The sequence below is a fragment of the Capra hircus genome, chromosome 15 (genome assembly GCF_001704415.2).
Source record: "Capra hircus breed San Clemente chromosome 15, ASM170441v1, whole genome shotgun sequence".
Lineage (NCBI taxonomy): Eukaryota > Metazoa > Chordata > Mammalia > Artiodactyla > Bovidae > Capra > Capra hircus.
In genome coordinates, this window is record NC_030822.1 from 37,770,499 (window position 1) to 37,791,975 (window position 21,477).

The window sequence follows — 21,477 nt, forward strand, 5'->3', positions numbered from 1 at the left end:
CCTATTTTAGTTATTTCTGCTCTCATATTTATTATTTCCCTTCTTATATGAACTTTGAGCTTATTTTATACTTCTTATTCGAGTTCCTCAAGGTGTAATGTTAGTTGTTTTGTGTGATATAAGTGTAACTATCATTGCCTTCTTTTGGTTACCATTTGCTTGGAATATTCTTTTCTGCTTCTTCACATTCAGCCTAGGTGTGTCATTAAAGCTAATATGAGTCTCTTGTAGGCATCCATTCAGCCATTCTATGTCTTTGATTAGAGAATTTAATCCATCTACATATATTTAAAGTAGTTATCAATCGGTAACTTATTATTGCCATTTTGTTTCTCAATTTTTTGCAGTTCCTTTGTTCTTTTCTTCCTCTCTTGCTGTCTCTTTTGAGATTTGATGACTTTTCCTGGTGATATGCTTTGGTTTCTTTTTCTTAATCTTTTGTGTTATCTACTACAGAGTTTTCCTTTGTGGCTATTAAGAGGCTTACAATATATATAAGCTTACTATATATATAAGAAATATAACAGGCTATTTTAAGTTGGAAACAACTATGACAGCATACAGATATTACGCTTTTACTTCTCTGCTCTCACATTTTAGGTTTGGATGCCAAAGTATACCATTTTTATACTGTGTATCCAATAAAAAATGGTTGTGGTTATAGTTATTTTTAATAAGAGTTGAAAGTGATTCATAGATCACCATTAGTATATTGGAGAATCTGAAGTTTGCAATATACTTAACTTCATTTTTGTTTTTTATATTATGTTCACATTGTCAATATTCTTTCATTTTACCTTAAAGAGGTCCCCTTAGATTTCTAATTTGAATGGTAATGAACTCCCTCATTTTTGGGGGGAGGGAAAATAAGTCTTCTACATTTTTGAAGGATGCTTTGCTGGATACTCCTATTTGTCAGTGTTTTCTTTTTTTTCTTCTTATAATATTTTGACTATATCATCCCATTCTCTCCTGGCCTACAAAGTTTCTATTGAGAAATCCGTCTTAAGTGGAAAATCTTTTATGTGTCTAATCACTTTCTCTTGCTTCTTTCAAAATTCTCTCTTTGCCTTCAAATCTTGAAAATTTCATTGTAATGTGTCTTGATGAATTCTTTTTCAGCTCAACCTATTTGGGTACCTTTCATCATCATGAATCTGGCTGTTCATTTCTCTCCCTAAGTTTGAAATGTTTTTAGCCATTATTTAATTAGACTTCCTGTTGCTTTCTCTCTCTTTTCTTACTGTGATTTCTACAACATATATTTCAAATGATAGTCTTTTGAGAAATTTTGGAACAACAGAGACAGAACCTGTTGGAAGAATTTGTATATGCCTGTTTGACGCCCTACTGAAAAGTATACAATATTCAAATATTATTCAAACTAATCTCAAATATTTGATGATGAAATTTCATTGTGAAAATCCAATCAATTTTATACTATATTTCTGATTTTAATAGAGGTAATAGCAATTAAAACATTTTTTTCACAATTGAGTGACAGCTTTGAATGAAAATAATATATTACCTTTTCATTATCATTCGAAAAACAGAAATTAAGAACTGTAAGAGCTCATATGATGTAGATTCAATAAATGGTCCCTCTTTATTCACTATTCACTGATCAGTTCAGTTCAGTCAGTTCAGTCGCTCAATCATGTCCGACTCTTTGTGACCCCATGAACCGCAGCACGCCTGGCCTCCCTGTCCATCACCAACTCCTGGAGTTCACTCAGACTCACGTCCATCGAGTCAGTGATGCCATCCAGCCATCTCATCCTCTGTCGTCCCCTTCTCCTCCTGCCCCCAATCCCTCCCTCAGAGTCTTTTCCAGTGAGTCAACTCTTCTCATGAGGTGGCCAAAGTACTGGAGTTTCAGCTTTAGCATCATTCCTTCCAAAAAAATCCCAGGGCTGATCTCCTTCAGAATGGACTGTTCGGATCTCTTTGCAGTCCAAGGGACTCTCAAGAGTCTTCTCCAACACCACAGTTCAAAAGCATCAATTCTTCAGCGCTCAGCCTTCTTCACAGTCCAACTCTCACATCCATACATGACTACTGATAGAAACATTCAAATATGAAGCAAGCATGAAATGTTTCAAATAATGTAATTTGGCATATAATTCATGCTGAGAAAGACCACACAGTGATGTGACTCAAGAATCATTGAAAATATGCCCAATTAGTTACTCATACTACTTTCACACAATTTTTCAAAAAAAAAACCCACCCATTGTTTATACACAAAGTGTCTAGAGGTAGTATGGGCCTACAAAACCAAATTTAATACAAATCTCTAAAAATAGATGCCTATAAGTGAAAAGGTACCAGTACAATCAAGCGGTATTTCAGGAAAGTTCCCATGGAGTCCTCATCTCAAAAAATACCAAGAGAAATACTCTTCTGAATTATAACCTGTTTCAGCCCATGAATGAGAGCCATGTCTATCTCCCCCAAACAGCTGCACTTTGTTTACTCATTCATGAAACAGCTTTCACTTCAAAAATATAAACCTCATCTATTTATTTATCTCATTAAGCTCTACCTTATTACTGCAACAAAGTGGGCCTTCAAGTCTACCTGACAGAACTGCAATCATTTTGAAAAGTAATTCTATAATAGCTATTAAAATCTATAAGCACATGATCTTCATCCCATCAGGGCCACTTTGAGGAGTGTATCATAGAGAAATAAAACATCAATCGCACAGAGTCGGACACGACTGAAGCGACGCAGCAGCAGCATACCTGAGCATATGCAAGTAGGTGTTCATCTGAGCTTTGTTTAAATGACCATAGCACAGTGATGATTTGGATATTCATATACAGTAACAGATGCCTACTGATGCAAAGAACTGACTCATTTGAAAAGACCCTGATGCTGGGAAAGATTGAAGGCAGGAAGAGAAGGGGACCACAGAGGAGGAGATGGTTGGATGGCATCACCGACTCAATGGACATAGGTTTGGGTGGACTCCGGGAGTTGGTGATGGACAGGGAGGCCTGCCTTGCACAGTCCATGGGGTCTCAAAGAGTTAGACACGACTGAGAGACTGAACTGAATTGATACAGTAACAGATTAATAATTACGTTAAATGTCATCAAAAATTATGTATCTATGAAAAATAAGGACAATAGTACATTGTCAAAAGAGAAGGATCCCTGCTATATTTTCAAACTTGGAGAACTTTAAATATATTCATATCAAGAAATGCAGACTATTTTCACCATTATTACATTTAAATAGAGTTTACTAGCAGTGGCCAATATCACATGGCTTCTCAGCACAGTCAAAACATATGTAAATCCATCTATATTATCTTATATGAAATAGATCTCCAGTCCAGGTTCGATGCATGAGATAGGGTGCTCAGGGCTGGTGCACCAGGATGACCATGAGGGAAGGGATGGGAGGGATGTGGGAGGGGGATTCAGGATGGGGAACACATGTATACCCATGGCTGATTCATGTCAATGTATGGCAAAACCCACTACATATTGTAAAGTAATTAGCATCCAATTAAAATAAATTAATTAATTTAAGAACAAAAACAAGTTACAGACTGGAGAGAAAATATTTGCAAACTATATATCCAACAAAGAACTAGTATTTTTAATATATAAAGAAACTTCTAAACTGAACATTAGAGATCTCTGTTATTTTTTGTAACTACAGGTAAGTCTATAATTATCTCAAAATAAAAAAGTTAATTAAAAAATGTATGTAAATCCACTTTTCTTTGCCATAATTTCATCAAAGCACTTTTCATCTCACTGTTGCGCAAGCTGTAGATCAGTGGATTCAGCAGAGGTGTAAGAAGAGAGTAAGCCAAGGACATCAGCTTCTTGGTTTCTGGGGAGTAGCCAGATTTGGGTTGTAAGTAAGTCATACTGGCTGTGCCATAGAAGAGGGTAACAGATGTGAGATGGGAGGCACATGTGGAAAAGGCCTTTTGCCTCCCAGTGGTTGATGGCATCTTCAGGATGGCAAACAGAATTCGAATGTAGGACAAGAGTATCAACACGAAAGGGACCATAACAATCAAAATGGTGCCAGTGAATGCATAGATCTCAAATGAATAGGTGTCTGCACATGCAAGCTCTAACACTGGGGGAGTCTCACATGAAAGATGATTAATTTCATTGTTGCCACAAAAGGGAAAACTAAACACCCATGTGGTCTGCACAGTAGCCACTATGATCCCTGAGATCCATGAGAATACAATTAATTTCATGAAAACCCTTCTGTTCATAATCATTGCATAGCTCAGAGGATGGCAGATTGCAGCAAATCGGTCATAAGCCATTGCTCCCAGAAGAAAACATTCAGTCCCACCAAAAAGAAGAATGAAATACATCTGTGAAAAACAGCCTGTAAAAGTGATCATAGTTTTTTCATTGGAGAGGACCACCAGCATTTCAGGCATGATGACTGCACTGAAACCTACTTCCACCACAGAAAGGTTCAGGAGAAATAGATACATGGGAACATGGAGGCTCTGTTCCAATGAGATGACAACTATAATGATGGCATTTCCGATCAGAGTCACCAGGTAAGTAACCAAGAAAACCTGGAAGAGCTGCCTTTGGAGTTCAGGAAAATTAGAAAAGCCCAAGAGGATGAATTCAACCACAGAGCTTTGATTTTGCCTTTTCATCTTGGTAGTACAGCATGTAATATTTTATGGCAAAAAATGTAAATTATGAAGCCACAATCCAATAATAGAGAGTTTAGGTCTCCATTCACCTCATATAATCCTGGTAAAAGCTGTAAAGAGGAAGCTATCTTGACAGAAGTTATTTTGGCAATTTTGAAAAATGGCTTGTTATAAGAAATAAATGTATCTTTCAAATATAAAAGGAGAATGAACACTTCTGGCTTATAAATCTTATCAGAATAGCACAAAATAATATCAAAGTTCTTATTTTCTAGTGCAAGTCATACCCTATACATTTTGATATTTTAGCATAACTTGAAAGCAAACATAAATAACTTATGTCACTTTCCTATTACATTGCTGTCCGTTCCCCAGTTTTATATAAGTATGAAATCTAATACCACAGAAAATAAAGTATCAAAAGTAACAAAAGGAAAAAGATACCCACAAAAATTTTATAACAACCAAACAATTTAAAGTTACAGCACAGTTGATACATGTTTATTATAAATATTCTAGGTTAAAATTTGTTGTATGTGACTCGGTTAAATGTGACAACAGTCTACAGAAGCATACAGTGGAAGCTGTAGTATTACTTACATTCAGTGATCTGTAAACTAAGTGAATAATTGACTTCAGGTTTATTGATAACTTCCTCAACTGGTCATGGCAAGTTGTGTTGATACTAGCTTCACCATGGCCCATTCTTGTGAACCACAATGACTTAAGAAAAAAACCTAAGTTTTGAAAATTGTGAAACAGTGATTTTAAAGATTCTTTCTTTCTCCCTCCCTCCCTTCTTTCCTCTCTCTCTCTCCCTACTCTATCACTAGGTTCATCAAAAAGTTCATTTCATTATTTCTTATTCAACAAACACAGAAAGAGCATCTACCATTTTCTAGGCTCAGTAATCTCTGGAACTTTTTATTTCACAGCTCAACAAAGAGCTGACAACACAACATAAAATAGCATTTGATTCCTGGGTCAGGAAGATCTGCTGGAGAAGGGATAGGCTGCCCACTCCAGCATTCTTGGTCTTCCCTTGTGGCTCAGCTGGTAAAGAATCCACCTGTAATGCAGGAGACTTGCGTTCGATCCCAAGGTTGGGAAGATCCCTTGGAGAAGGGAAAGGCTACTCATTCCGGTACTTTCTGTAGAGAATTCCATGGATTGTATAGTTTATGGGGTCCCAAAGAGTCGGACAAACAGCGACTTTCACTTACTCACTCACTCATATACCTCAGTACCTTCTAACTTCTATCATTTATATCTTACCCAACATCTCCAGTGTGAAAACTCCAGGAAGGCAAAGATTTTCTTTTGTTCTTTGTTGTAGTCACAATACCCATAAGAATCCATGACCTATAATATATGCTAAACAAATATGTGATGAATACAGAAAACAGGAAATCAAGACAGTATTTTAAAGGCATAGAGTGTCAGAAAGAAAAATAACATCAGCACACCATCCTATTGGGAAGCAAGAGTAATAAGTGTTTTAGACATTTCAGTGAGAAAAACATTACTTCTAAATGAAAAAGGAAAGTGAATAACCATAATTATAGGTGTCATGTGTGGAAGATACATCAGGTGGAAAGATCAAGACGTGAGTGAGACTGAATTGCTCAAGTAAAAAGGCATTTGATGACAACTTACACTAGAATCAAGACCTACCGGTCATTGTATGATATCTTGAAAACCAGTGGAAGTTCACTGTGTCAGATGAAAAGGACAGAAAACAAGTCTTCAGTACAGATCAGTATCACATAAGCAGACAGTAGAAGGCAAGCTAACTTATTCCTGAATTTGACCTTAATCATATATTAACATCAATATCTGTATCATCCATAATAATTATATTTGTATGTAAAGATTCTCCTAAATTTAGTAATTTAAACTGCAGGATGAAATACCTAAATTTCTAACAGAGAAAAAAATAATGTATATTCAGTTCCAAATATTTTAAAGTGGATAGGTTTTTAAACTAGAAAATTTAGAATATTATATACACAAAATGGAAAACGTTTAAAGGACTTTTTAAAAGCATGCTCATGATGAAAAGACTAAATAACCACACATGATCCACATCTTATCTATAATTTAGGAGATTATAATCTTGTCTTGATAACCCTCTGACAGAATACTTGGGCAGATCACTCCATTTTCTAAGTTTGAATCCTCCAACTGAAAAGGTAGGAAGTGGGCTCATTTACCAAATTTCCTTTCAGTTGCAATGTTCTAAGATTTGATTATTAGTGCATGAAAAGTACTTACATCTCTAATTACTACCAAAAATTTTTCTTTGAAAAGAAAAAGAAATTGACCGGCATCAACACTCAAAGAGTCTATCAATTCAAATATTTGATCTGTGTCTAGTGATTCCTGAGCACCGAGACATCACTTCAACAGCATTTTCAACTATAAGATGAAGATGAATTGTAAGTGAAAATCTAACAAACACACAGCAGAACCTTGACTTTCGTACCTACTGGCTCTGTCAATTTAAAGTTCACACTACTTTATTAGATATTTTACCTCCAGTTAATAGCCACCTTCTCATAAATACAAGTCAGAGATTCTGTGCATTGGTGCTATAACATTATACGACACTGAATCACATGCCCTGGAGAATCCATCCCTGGAGAACTTGCAATCACTTTATACATGCTTTCTTGTATTTTCACATGATAACTAAGGAGGTTTGAACTTGGCCCTTAAGGTAAGAAAGCCCAAGAGGGCTAAACTGGAGCACCACTCCTTTGTATTCCTACAGGGAATAAATACCTTCTCACTCAAGAAACTCAGCTTCATCAAGACATCTCCCAACAGGAAGTGGAAACAATGACTGAATAAAGGATGAAAATGGGGAAAGAAGAGAGTGGTGGGGAGAGGGTGTGAGCAAAGGCAGGTGAGCCAGAGGGCAAGGGATGACTGGATGGGCTGTACAGTTAGTTCAGTGGTGGGAAATAAGTTGGTGGTGGGAAAAACAGTTAGGGCAGTAGTGGGAAATAAGTAGATAGAAGACTCTTTGCAAAATAAAAAGCCTGGATGCCCTCTCAGCCAACAAGAACTTTTTATCTTTTGTAGTAGAAATATAGAGCCACTGAAAATTTTGTGAGAAAAATGTAATTAAAATTTATTTCATTGACAGAGTCTTTAAACCAGCACTCAAAAAATCTGGACTAGCTTGTCTACTTTGAGCAAATCATCTGACCTTCCTGATTATATTACTTTCTCTGTAAAATAATCATTAACATTATTGATACCCACTGCATATTTGTGAAAATCAAGGGACTCAAGGATGAGTCTAAACTGTCTTGTACAATTAAAGACATTGGTTCAGTCCCAAAAGAGTGACGAGTGAATGAATCTGCAGGTTTGGCTTCGTCCAGAACTGGATGGTGAGTCTGGAATGCAGATTCCCTTTGTCTGCTTCTTATTGTTGCTTTCCTGATGTAGGTTGTTCCATTCTCAAGGAATCTCACCTTTCCTGGCAATTATAAGGCTGCCCTCTACACTTAGAGGCTCATTCCATCTAATCTGTCCCATGGGAAATGTACCAGTTACTCTGAGGAGAAAGGATTTTCTTTACAGAATCCAATCCAAGGAACGTTTCCATATCATTCAGTATAAGGATAACACCCTATTTATGAGCCAGTCATGTGAAGCGGGCATGGGAAATGCTACTTAATATAAGATTTATCCCATCAATTCCATGGGGGCTTCTGAAATACTGAAATATTCTATTTCTTGCTGTAGGTGATGGTAACACAGGTGATGTGCCGATTGTGAGAAGTCATCAATATGTAGAGCTATGATTTGCACACTTTCCCATGTGTACATTAGAATTCAATCAAAACTGTATAGAAAAATTGCAGATATAAGCTAAAAGGGATAAAAAGGAAATAATATTAATATCAGGCTATATCTCAAAGGCAATAGTACTAAGTTGAAAAAAATAATAATCTGGAGATTTAACATACCTTCCTCAATGATTGACAGACAATATAGACAAAAAAGACATAGAAATGAGAATATTTTAATAATAAAATTTTTATTTATAAGATGATAATGAGAGAGTAAATATAAGTCAGAAACAACACATTTTATGTGGCTAACTATATTTTCCTCCTAAAATATTTATAAAATATTTACAAAAATTGATTATGTGTTTGTCATAAAGAAAGCAATCAATAAATCCAAATTCTTGGCACTCACACACATAATACACTTTGCAATAAAACTGCAGAACAACAACCAAATATAATGAAAGGAAACTAAGGTCTTGGAAATTTAGAAACATTCTGAAATTATCTTTTGCTAACTCAAAGTTGGACATGAACTATAGACTATTAAGAAACAAACTTTTAAATTGAATGACCAGATTTTCATTTATTAATGTCTTCAAAACTTTATTTCTAGTCTTGTCCTAAACTCTGTTCACCCTCAGCATCCCCTCATTTCAGGTAGTAGTAGCTTGAACTTTCTAGTTACACAAACCAAACACCAAGGAGTTATCCTTGAATTCATTTCCACTGCCCCGTCTCCAGCATTGCAGGCAGATTCTTTACTATCTGAGACACCAGGGAAACTCTTTTCCTCCCAGTTCAATTCAGTCGCTTAGTTGTGTCCAACTCTTTGCGACCCCATGGACAGCAGCACACCAGGCCTCCCTGTCCATCACCAACTCCCAGAGTTTACCCAAACTCAGGTCCATTGAGTCGGTGATGCCATCCAACCATCTCATCTTCTGTCATCCCCTTTTCCTCCCAAATCATAGTAAATCCATAATCTATCTAAAGTGCTATGTTCTAAGTATGGTGTATCATATTTGAACATTCTCACTCTTCTTAAAAGGGTTTCCCAGTTGGCTCAGTGGTAAAGAATTCATCTGCCAATGCAGGAGATGCAGGAGACACAAGTTTTATTCCCGTGTTAGGAAGATCCCCTGGAAGAGGAAATGGCAACCCACTCTACTATTCTTGCCTGGAAAATTCCATGGACAGAGGAGCCTGGCAGGGTGCTGTCCATAGGGTCACAAAGAGCTGGACACGACTGAGCAACTGAGCATGCACTCACCCTTCCTAAAGCTAATATCCTGATCCAAGTTCCTTTTGTCTCCCAGTTGAATTATTGCCGTAGCCTCTGAACTTCCCCCTTCTTCCTCCCATGCCTCTGCTCAAACCCTCCTAAAGCACCCTATCCCATTCACTGCAGAAGTCAAACTTACAAACATAGATTAAAATCTGTTTCCCTAGGCTTCCCTTGTGGCTCAGTGGTAAAGAACTTGCCTGCCAAAGCAGGAGACGATCTCTGATCTGAGAAGATCACACATGCTGCGAAGCAGTTCAGCCCACATGCAAGGACTATTGGGCCTGTGCTCTAGAGCCCAGGACAACTATTGAGCCCACACGCTGAAACTACTGAAGCCCCCACACCCTAGAGTCCATGCTTGGCAACAAGAGAAGCCCCTACAATGACAAGCCTATGCATCGAAACAACCCAACACAGCCAAAAATAAATTTTAAAAAAATTTTTTTTAAAAAAGGTCTGTTCCCTCATTGCTCTTGGAGCTCATCTCCATTACATCCTCTTGCTTATTCTCATCCAGCCAAGGTCCCTTGCTAGTTCTTGAATCCCCAGATATGTTCTCACCCCACAATTACTGCTTTGCTTTTCCTGAACATGGGCTCTTCCTTTCCAAAATGCTTATTCCCTCATGTCCCTTTGCCCAAGGGGTATCTTCTCCAGGAGAACTTCCCAAATCAATCTATTTAAATTGAACCTCAAACCCAACTCTACTATCCTGATTTATTTTTCTCCACAATATTCCTCAGCAGAGATACATCCAAATCATAAGGACAAGTTAAAAATAAAAAGATGGAGAAAAATATTCCAAAATGCTAATCAAAGGAAATTTGTGTAATTATATTATTGGGTTGGCTACACAGTTCCTTCAATTTCTAAGTAAAATAAAAGACCCATTTTTCATTTTCACCAAGAATTTTTAATGAACATATTCACTGTTTTGTTCTGTTACCTTCTGCCATTTTTCAGGTGACTTCATAATTTCATTTTCCTGAAACTTTTATCTTTTTGAGCCAATAACTGTTCTAGGTGCCTTTTATACCCTTCCAGAGAATTGAATTTTTTTTCTATTAAGAGAATTTTGTAGACTGAAATAAATGGAAATCTGAAGGCGCAATGTCTGGTGAATACAGTGGATGAATCAGAACTTCCCAGTCAAGCTGTAACAGTTTTTGCCTGGTAATCAAAAAAACATGTGGTCTTGTGGTAGAAGATTATGCATTTTCTGTTGACTAATTCTGGATGCTTTTGTTGAGTGCTGCTTTCATTTGGTCTAATTGGGAGCAGTACTTGCTGGAATTCATCATTTGTTTATCCAGAAGGAACTCAATAGAGGACTCCCTTCCAATCCCACCATATACACAACATCACCTTCTCTGGATGAAGGCCAGCCTTTGGTGTGGTTGGTAGTAGTTCCTTTCACTTGCCTAATGATCTCTTCCATCCCATATTGCTATATAGAATCCACTTTTCACCTCCCATCATTATTTGTTTTAAAAATAGAACATTTTCATTACGTTTAAATAGAGAATTGAATGCAGATATATGGTCAAGTGAAAGTGAAGTCGCTCAGTCGTGTCCGACTCTGCGACCCCATGGGGTGTAGCCTATAAGGCTCCTCCGTCCATGGGGTTTTCCAGGCAAGAGTGCGACCTGGGTTCAATTCCTGGGTCGGGAAGGTCCCCTGGAGAAGGAAATGGCAATCCACTCCAGCACTCTTGCAAACTATGTGGGACACAAACATCAAAGTGATAAACACAAATAAGCTGGTACAAAACTTTCTCAGTGCTTGATTTGGACATTTTGAGTGTGTCAGCTATCTCCCACGTGGTACATTGATTCTTCTTATATAATGTCTTGATTTAATCACTATCAACTTCAACTGGTTTATGCAACTCTAGAGCATCATCCATGGAGAAATCTCTGGCACAAACTTTCCAAACCACTTTTGACACATCTAATCTGTCACAGTACCTTCTCCATACACTGCATAAATCTTCTCTCTGCATTTTAGTTGCATTTTACCTTTCTTAAAATAATAAAGCATAATAAGCCAGTCCATCCTAAAGGAGATCAGTCCTGGGTGTTCACTGGAAGGACTGATGCTGAAGCTGAAATTCCAATACTTTGGCCACCTCATGCAAAGAGTTGACTCATTGGAAAAGACTCTGATGCTGGGAGGGATTGGGGGCAGGAGGAGAAGGGGACGACGGAGTATGAGATGATGGACATGAGTTTGAGTGAACTCCAGGAGTTGGTGATGGATAGGGAGGCCTGGAGTGCTGTGATTCATGGGGTCGCAAAGAGTCAGACACGACTGAGCGACTGAACTGAACTGAAGCCAAAAATGTTGCTTTTTCCTTCCATCTTCAGTACTGAAGTGACTACACAAAAATTCACCAGTTGCGTCATTTTCTTAATGCACACTAATGTGACAACTGTCACAATACAATCTAGCAAAATTGTTTCAAATGAAGTTAAAGACAGCTAAGTGCTACTAGAGCCAGCTTGTGGAAAATATCAGACAAATTTTTCTGTCAACCCAATACTACCAGAAAAAACAAAGTGCAGAGCATGAAGTTTTATTAGGAATAAACTGAACTGGACTCTTAAGGACCTTCTTGGATATATTAGCCCCCGCTCTCCACCCTGCATGTGTCCCCTGTGTCATGAAGTAAAAGACTTTGCTTCAGGCCTCCCCTAAGTGTCAAAACCCTGGCTCAAGAGTTAATGATTATGAAATGTGATCATGTAGTAACAAAGAATAGCTGTTACACTGGGAAACTGGTAATAATTTTGACTATAAATCAACCACATAGCAGAGTGATTGAACTCCCAGTTTCCTGAAAGACATAGATATAGCTCTGACACACATACCTAAGTTGTTTGGACAGAAAGCTGACCCCTACCAGATGAAAACTGCTACGACAGCACATAGTCCCAAGACCAGTTGACCAGGAGGTTGATGATGCTCAAAATTTCACCTTGATACCAAGCAATCTGAGAATTGAGCACAAGTTGATCATGCACCCTCTGGCCCACCTTTTCATATCACCTTAAAAATCCTTCCCTGAAAGCCATTAGGGAGTTCAGGCAGCATGAACTGTCCATTGCCTTTGCTTAGTGCCCTGCAATAAATGCTGTGCTTTCTTTCAATACAATCTAATGTTCACAGATTTCCATTGCTGTGCACTGGGCAAGTGGACCCAAATCTAGATCCAGTAATAGGAACAAAAGAGTCACTTTATAATGAGAAAAGTTTCAGTTCTCCAAAAATATGTAAAAATACTAAACCTGTATCTATTAATATGGCTGCAAAGGATATCAAGCAATTATTTCTTTATGAATGAGCACCCAAAACTTTGTTTCTTTGTCCTATCAATTCTTCACCTTGGGCCACTTCTTAGGTCCCATTTCTATTGCAAAAATACCAAGAGAAACTCTATTTTGAATTATAACCTGTGTGAGTCCATGAAGCAAAACAGTTTGGTCTCCTGAAAACAACTGCCCCTTGTTTACACATTCATGGAACAAGTTTTCACTTCAGAAATTAAAATCTCATCTCTTCTTAGTGTCTGAAATTCCACCCTATTAGTGCAGCAGAGTGGGCCTTCGGGTCCATTTGAAGAATTTATAGTGACTGTGAAAACTAATTCTGTAATAGCTACTAAAATCTATAAACACACATACTCTTTATCCCATGAGGCCCAGGCCTATGTTTTATAGAAATAAGATGTTAGTAAATATGAACATATGGAACTAGTTGTTCATCAAAGCATCATCTTAAGGACACTAATCTGGTAAAACTTGAATGTACATGATAGAGGAATAGGCAAATAAATTCTCATATCATATATCATCAAACTTAGGCACCTAGAGAAAATGAACGTGAATATCCTTTAGAAACAGAGAGCTCCCGGACATATTTTCAAACTTGGGGAACTCGACAAATTAAATATAGTTATATCAAGAAATATAAACTAGTTCATGATTATTACATTAGAGTTTGGTCAGACAGAGGATATTTATCACGTGGCTTCTCAGCAAGTCAAAATGTATGTAAATCCACTTTTCTTTACCATATTTTCATCAAAGCTCTTTTCATCTCACTGTTGCGCAAGCTGTAGATCAGTGGATTCAGCAGAGGTGTAAGAAGAGAGAAAGCCAATGACGTCAGCTTCTTGGTTTCTGGGGAGTAGCCAGATTTGGGTTGTAAGTAAGTCATACTGGCTGTGCCATAGAAGAGGGTAACAGATGTGAGATGGGAGGCACAGGTGGAAAAGGCCTTTTGCTTCCCAGTGGTTGATGGCATCTTCAGGATGGCAAAGAGAATTCGAATGTAAGACAAGAATATCAATGAGAAAGGAACAATAACTGTCAGAATGGTGCCAATGAATGCATAGATCTCAAACAAAAAGGTGTCTGCACATGCCAGCTCTAGCACTGCTGGAGTTTCACAAGAGATATGATTAATTTTTTTGTCACCACAAAAGGGAAAACTAAACACCCATATGGTCTGCACAGTAGCCACTGTGATCCCTGAGACCCATGAGAATGTAACTAATTTCATGAAAACCATTTTGTTCATAATCATTGGGTAGCTCAGAGGATGACAGATTGCAGCAAATAGGTCAAAAGCCATTACCCCCAGAAGAAAACATTCAGTCACACCAAGAGTGAGTATGAAATACATTTGTACAAGGCAGCCCAAAATAGAAATCCTCATCTTCTCAGTGGAAAGGATCACCAGCATAACAGGCATAATGACCATACTGATACCCATATCCACCACAGACAAATTCTGGAGGAACAGATACAAGGGGACATGCAGGCTTTGTTCCAGGGAGATGACGACTATGATGATGGCATTTCCCATCAGAGTCACCAGGTAAACCACCAAGAAAGCCCCAAAGAGCTGCTCTTGGAGTTCAGGGAAGTTAGAAAAGCCCAAGAGGATGAATTCAGCCACAGAGCTTTGGTTTTGCATTTTCATGTCAACAATGGAACATATATTGTTTTTAAGAACATAGTTATAAAACATATTTTATAAATTATAGTACAAAGTTACAGTCTATAGTACAAAGTTACAGACCTCTGAGTCAGGATCTGAAGTCACCCCAAACAATCTGGGCAGAAGATGAAAAGAGAAGCCCATTCTGATAGAAATTTAGCTTGGCAATTTTGGAGAATGACCAATTATTGTAGCTTAGAAATCCTATCTGATATATAAAAAATAATGTCCAAGTTTTATTGTAACTTGTATACTAATGGTTTGGAATTTAAATTTAATGTTAAAGTAAGTAGGAACATATTGTAACTTAGATGTCACTTATATAATGTTTCTAAAGGTATCATCTATTTTCCTAATTTTATGTAAATATGAAATTTAAGACCACAAAAATATAGTGTCCAGGCTCATATCTGCCTGTGCTGATGAGAAAGTCGAGACATAAATGGAAAGTAAGTGTGAGCTAAGGCTATCATCATTTCATTCAAAAGGCTCTGGACAGAGAAATATTTAAATATTTTCAAAAATGGAAAATATAAGACAATTTGAACTTCCTTAAATATAAAATTACAGTAGGTTCTGAGTGCTACAGAATTATACACTGACAGTGAAACTTATGTTACATATATTTAACCATAATAAAAATGTTAACAGATGAAAATTTTTAATTAAAAAAATAGTCTCAAGAAGTCACAAAAGGAACAAGATAACCCACATATAATTTTATAAAATTTTAATAATTGTAAGTATAACAAAGATGATATGTAGTTGTTCTAACTATTCATTAGTTCAAAATGACTTGGTAAAATGTGACAACACTGCAGAAACACACAAAGAGGGTTTATTTCTGAGGTTCCTGCCTTCGGTGATCCATAACTATGTGAATTTGCTTTACATTTGATTTTTGCTCAGACTGTACCTGGACAAATACATAGAAATTCATCCAGATGAGAAATTGGTGGGGGGAGGGGACAGTTCTCATTGGTATATCCCTATAATCATATGTTTTAAGGAAATGTTCATGTTTTACTTATTGTAAACTTGTAATTTAAAAGTTTCCCTTCTAGTTCCCTTTTGCTGTCCTCTCTTTCTTCCTTCCTATTAAATTTCCCACCAAGGTGTTCAACTAATCATTAATTATTCAACCAACATTGATTGAGCATCTGCCATTTTTAGCCTCCATGCTCCAAGGCACAGTTTGGACATCAGAGCTCAACAGAGAGCAAATCACACAACCTAAAATGGGGAACAAGGCCTCACTCTCTAAGCCAGTAGTTCTAACTCCTACCTCTCATACCATGCTTTATTTTTTCATTATCTCCTACAGACATTGTATTTACCACTTTTATATATACATCTATACAGACATGGACACATATATAGACATATATATATATGTATATGTATAGATACACAATAATTCTTTCATTAAACATAAACTCCAGAAGGGCAAAGATTATGTTTTATAATAAGAATGCCTACAACAGTTTATGACATAACAAATGCAAAACCAATTTTTTCTTGAACAAATGAAAACAAAATTTAGGAAAATGCAGACTCCACTTTTAAGAAATATTCTATCTACATGACAAGTTAAATCAGTATAAACACTATTGGGGAACAAGATTAATTACAGTGGTCTTAGAGTTTTCAGTGAGGAAAATGTTAGTCTAAATGAGGAGAGATGAAAAACTACATCACAAGAAGTCAGAGGTGGAAGGGCAATTAGATAGGAGGAAGGCTGACTTACTCAAGTCAAAATGTAATTGATGACAGCTTAGCACTAGAATGGAGGCCTTCTAGGCTTCTATGATAGCTTGAAAACCAGGGAGTAACATCTGTGGGAGATGAGGAATCCAGGAAGACAGAAGGAGCAATTGAAAACATAAAATGTTTCCTTGGGTACAGATCATTAAAATATCAGCAGACAGCCATGGTGGGTTGACTTATATATATCTGTATTTGCCTATAGTCTTGTATTAAAATCAAATGCCTGTATCAACCAGAGCAATTATATTTTGGCTGTCAAAAATCACCTAAATCAATAAAAATAGGATCAAATATTTAAACCCATTTCTAGTGGGGGAAAAAAGAGAAATGTGAATTCAGCTAAAAATTTTAAAAGTGGATAAGTGCTAAAAATAGAAAACTTAGAGTATCATATAAACAAAGTGGAAAACCTGTAAAGGACTAATTAAAAGAATATATGAAACAAAATGTTCATGATGGAAACAGCAACAAACCATTGGTGTTCCACATTTTCTCTGTAACTTAGAACATCCAAATGCTCTCTTGATTATTCTCTGACATGGAATACTTAGGAAGATCATGTCAACCTTCCAGGTGAAAAAGGGTGGAGTTGGACTTATTTACCAAGTTCCTTCCCAGTTGCAGTCTTCTAAGTTTTCAGGATTAGTGCATTCCAAGTACACATCTCTATTGCCCCAACTTTTTCTCTGAAAGAAAAAAGAAATTGAGCAGCATCAACACCAAAGTGTCTTACTTATTCAAATGCTTTATCTGTGTCTAGTAATTCCTGAGCACTGAGACATAACTTCAGTGATATCTCTATTGGTAGAAGATGAACTACAAATGGAAAGCCCACTAACAAGCACACAGCAGAACCTCTACTTCCTTACCTGTAGACTCTGACAATAAAGTTCACTATTTTGTCAGAAGTTTCACCTCTAGTCAGAAGCCACCTTCCCATAAACACAACCCAGTGATTCAGTGCACTTCGCACTGAATCTAGAACATTATGACACTGAATCATATGCCCCAGAGAATCCACCCCTGGAGAACTTGCAGTCAGTTTGTATGTGCTTCCTCGGGTCTTTGCACAATAGCTAAAGAGGCTTTAACATGGGCCTTCAGTTGAGAAAGCTCAAGAGAACTAACCTGGAGCACCTCATATTTCTTTTCTTTTTTTTTTTTTTTAATTTTAAAATCTTTAATTCTTACATGCATTCCCAAACATGAACCCCCCTCCCACCTCCCTCCCCATAACATCTCTCTGGGTCATCCCCATGCACCAGCTCCAAGCATGCTGTATCCTGAATCAGACATAGACTGGCGATTCAATTCTTACATGATAGTATACATGTTAGAATGTCATTCTCCCAAATCATCCCACCCTCTCCCTCCCTCTGAGTCCAAAAGTCCATTATACACGTCTGTGTCTCGGGAACAAGCACCTCCTTACACAAGATTCAGTCCATGTCATGGACTGAAGATGTCCATGACATCTCCCAATAGCAGGTAGAAACAAAGACTAAATAAAGGTTTTAACTGGGGAAAGAAGAGACTGGTGGGGTGAGGGCATGTGCAAAGGCAGGTGAGCCAGAGGGTGAGGAATGATTGGGTAGAACATACAGTTTGTGTAGGGCTTAATACAAGCTAGGTCAAGAAGATGGAAGCCTCTTTGTAAAAACCCTGGATACCCTCCCACCCACCCTTTCAATGAAGAATTTTTGATCATATGTACTAGAAATGTACAGCCACTTTAAATTGTCTAGAAAAATATCAGTTACAAATTATTTCAAACAGACCTTTTAAACTGGAAATCAAAAGGCCTAGACTTGTTTGTATAATTTAAGCAAATACTTTAACCTCCCAAATTCCATTATTTTCTCTGTAAAATGATAATAAATTATTGATCTCACTGAGTATTTGTGAAAACCAAGGGTCTAAACTGTCTTGAACAATGAGACCATTGGCTCAGTTGCAAGAGTAAAGAGATGAATGAATCTGCAGGCTGGGCTTTGTCCATAGCCAGATGATGAGGCCAGAATGAAGGTTCCCTCTGTATACTTCTTATGTGTGTGTGTGTGTGTGTGTGTGTGTGTGTGTGTTTTGTATACTTCTTATTGCTGCTTTTCTTGAGCAGTTTTCTCCATTCTCTAAGGAAGCTTACCCCTCTTGGCAGCAATGAATTTGCCAACAACACTTTGAAATTCATTCAATCTAATCTATGTCCAGTGGAAAATGTACCACTTATGCTGATAAGAAGGGATTTTCATCACAGAACCCAATTCAAGGATCCCTCTCATATCATTCTTTATGGTGGGATAACACCCCAAGCACAAATGTGTCAGGTTCACCAGGCATAGGGAGGCCTGCTTAATATGTACTTTGAATGATTCATACCCGATCAATCCCATCACAGGGATCCTTTTTAAAAAACACAATCAGGTTTCTATCTCCACAACTCATTTTTGGCAGAAATAGTTGTCCATAAAGACTGTTTTCTGCCAAAATTAAAAAAAATTTTAATACAAAGGATGTTTTGCCTATTTACTAACATCTCTGGAGCAGAAACTAAGGACAGTAGGAGCTCCTATAACACAATTCAATGAAAGGGTCCTTCTCTGTTCACAGTTGTTTAGTCACAAAGTCCTGTCCAACTCAGTAGCAACATTAAAATTAGAAGCAAGCATTAAATCTCCCAAGTGTTGCAAAATGAGAAATTAATCATGCTGGAAAGGTCACAAGTTATGGTCTGCCTCAGCAACCATAGAAAATATGCTCATTTATTTACCATATTGGTTCCCACAGGAAAAAAATTATCTATTGTTTACAAGAAAGGAATTGGGGGCATTTTAGGCCAACAAAGGGAAATTTAGCAAATGTCTTAAAAACTGTGGTCTACAAGTGAAAAAGATATAAGACTTTAGAAGTTTCCATGGAGTTCTCTAGTCACCAACATTGGATAAATATGTAGAACAGAAACAAGAGAAATTCTGTTTTGAATTATAACCTGTGTGAGTCCCTTAAGTAGAACAGTTTGGTCTCCCAGGATAATTCAACTTTCTTTACATGTTCATGGGATAGCTTTTCACTCTAGAGATTAAATCTCATCTGTTTGTTGGTCTCCTGAAGTTCTATTTCAGTAGTTCACCAGAGTGGGACTTCAGAACAGTCAAAAGGAGTTACAAAGATTTTGAAAAGTTATTCTGTAACAGCTGTTAAAATCTATAACTACACACATTCTTCATCCCCTCAAGCTTAGTTTAAGGAATCTATCATACAGAAATAAAATGTCAATACATATGAACATATGGATCAAGTTTTTTATTAAAGTTTTATCTTAATGACAGTAGTCCAGTAACAACAAATGATAAATAAATTGTTATATAATATGTCATCAAAGTTATACATCTATGAAAAATGAATGTGAATACACTATCTAAACAGATATGTTTTCTTAATATATTTTTAAACTTGGAGAACTCAACAGATTGATATGTTCATAGAAAGTAATGTAAACTATTTTCACCATAAGTAAATTTAAGTACAGTACAGTCAGACAAGACCAAATATCACACGGTTTCTCAACACACTCAGAATGTACATAAATTCACTTTTATTCTCCATAATTTCATCAAAGCTCTTTTCATCTCACTGTTTCGCAAGCTGTAGATTAGTGGATTCAGCAGAGGTGTAAGAAGAGAGTAAGCCAAGGACATCAGCTTCTTGGTTTCTGGGGAGTAGCCAGATTTGGGTTGTAAGTAAGTCATACTGGCTGTGCCATAGAAGAGGGTAACAGATGTGAGATGGGAGGCACAGGTGGAAAAGACTTTTTGCCTCCCAGTGGTTGATGGCATCTTCAGGATGGCAAAGAGAATTCGAATGTAGGACAAGAGTATCAACAAGAAAGGAACAATAACTGTCAGAATGGTGCCAGTGAATGCATAGATCTCAAACAAAAAGGTATCTGCACAAGCAAGCTCTAACACTGGGGGAGTCTCACAGAAGAGATGATTAATTTCATTGGAGCCACAAAAGGGAAAATTAAACACCCATGTGGTCTGCACAGTAGCCACTGTGATCCCTGAGACCCATGAGAATGTAACTAATTTCACAAAAACCATTTTGTTCATAATCATTGGGTAGCTCAGAAGAGAGCAGATTGCAGCAAATCGGTCATAAGCCATTACCCCCAGAAGAAAACATTCAGTGACACCAAAAAGAAGAATGAAGTACATTTGTGCAAAACAGCCCACTGTAGAAATCCTCATCTTCTCAGTGGAAAGGATCACCAGCATAACAGGCATAATGACCACACTGATACCCATATCCACCACAGACAAGTTCTGGAGAAACAGGTATAAGGGGACATGCAGGCTCTGTTCCAGGGAGATGACGACTATAATGATGACATTTCCCATCAGAGTCACCAGGTAAACCGCCAAGAAAACCACAAAGAGCTGCTCTTGGAGTCCAGGGAAGTTAGAAAAGCCCAAGAGGATGAATTCAACCACAGAGCTTTGGTTTTGTATTTTCATGTCAACAGTGAAGCATATGTTGTTCTTATGAACATGGCTTGGAAAGTACAAAGTCACAGTCCAATAGCTTAAACCAAACCAATCTGGGCAGAAGATATAAAGAGGAGCCCATCCTGATAGAAATTTAGCTTAACAATTGTCAGGGGATGTTCAGCTTTAAGGAATCCAATATGTTATTCTTTTCTTTTGTGTGCTGTTTCTCAAGGATTCTCTATTCCTTATTAGTTCCTGGAAAACAGGAGCGAGCAGAGCTGCACGTAGTTCTCGGGACTGAGACCATGAGAAGGGGCACCTGCTTGGATTCCCTTCAGTGACCCCCTTCAGCGACCCCCTTCAGTGACCCCCTTCAGAGACCCCCTTCAGGGATCCCCTTCAGGGACCCCGTTCAGCGACCCCCTTCAGCGACCCCCTTCAGTGACTCCCTTCAGTGACCTCTTTCA

At 37.5% G+C, this 21,477-nt stretch overlaps 3 protein-coding genes across 3 annotated transcripts; all 3 read right to left on the reverse strand.

Annotated features, from left to right (window-relative positions):
• On the reverse strand, positions 3,707 to 4,657 carry LOC102171083 (olfactory receptor 10A3). The gene has a single exon (XM_005689747.3). The coding sequence runs from the start codon at positions 4,655 to 4,657 to the stop codon at positions 3,707 to 3,709; it is 951 nt and encodes a 316-aa protein (XP_005689804.2).
• Positions 13,821 to 14,738, reverse strand: LOC102186032 (olfactory receptor 10A3-like). The gene has a single exon (XM_013969592.2). It carries the CDS (start codon positions 14,736 to 14,738, stop codon positions 13,821 to 13,823), a length of 918 nt encoding a protein of 305 aa, XP_013825046.2.
• Positions 20,093 to 21,037, reverse strand: LOC102185760 (olfactory receptor 10A3-like). The gene has a single exon (XM_018058983.1). The coding sequence runs from the start codon at positions 21,035 to 21,037 to the stop codon at positions 20,093 to 20,095; it is 945 nt and encodes a 314-aa protein (XP_017914472.1).

Excerpts from the sequence above, each read along its gene's own strand:
- LOC102171083 (XM_005689747.3), bottom strand. The coding sequence starts at position 4,657 with ATGAAAAGGCAAAATCAAAGCTCTGTGGTTGAATTCATCCTCTTGGGC.
- LOC102185760 (XM_018058983.1), bottom strand. The coding sequence starts at position 21,037 with ATGAAAATACAAAACCAAAGCTCTGTGGTTGAATTCATCCTCTTGGGC.
- LOC102186032 (XM_013969592.2), bottom strand. The coding sequence starts at position 14,738 with ATGAAAATGCAAAACCAAAGCTCTGTGGCTGAATTCATCCTCTTGGGC.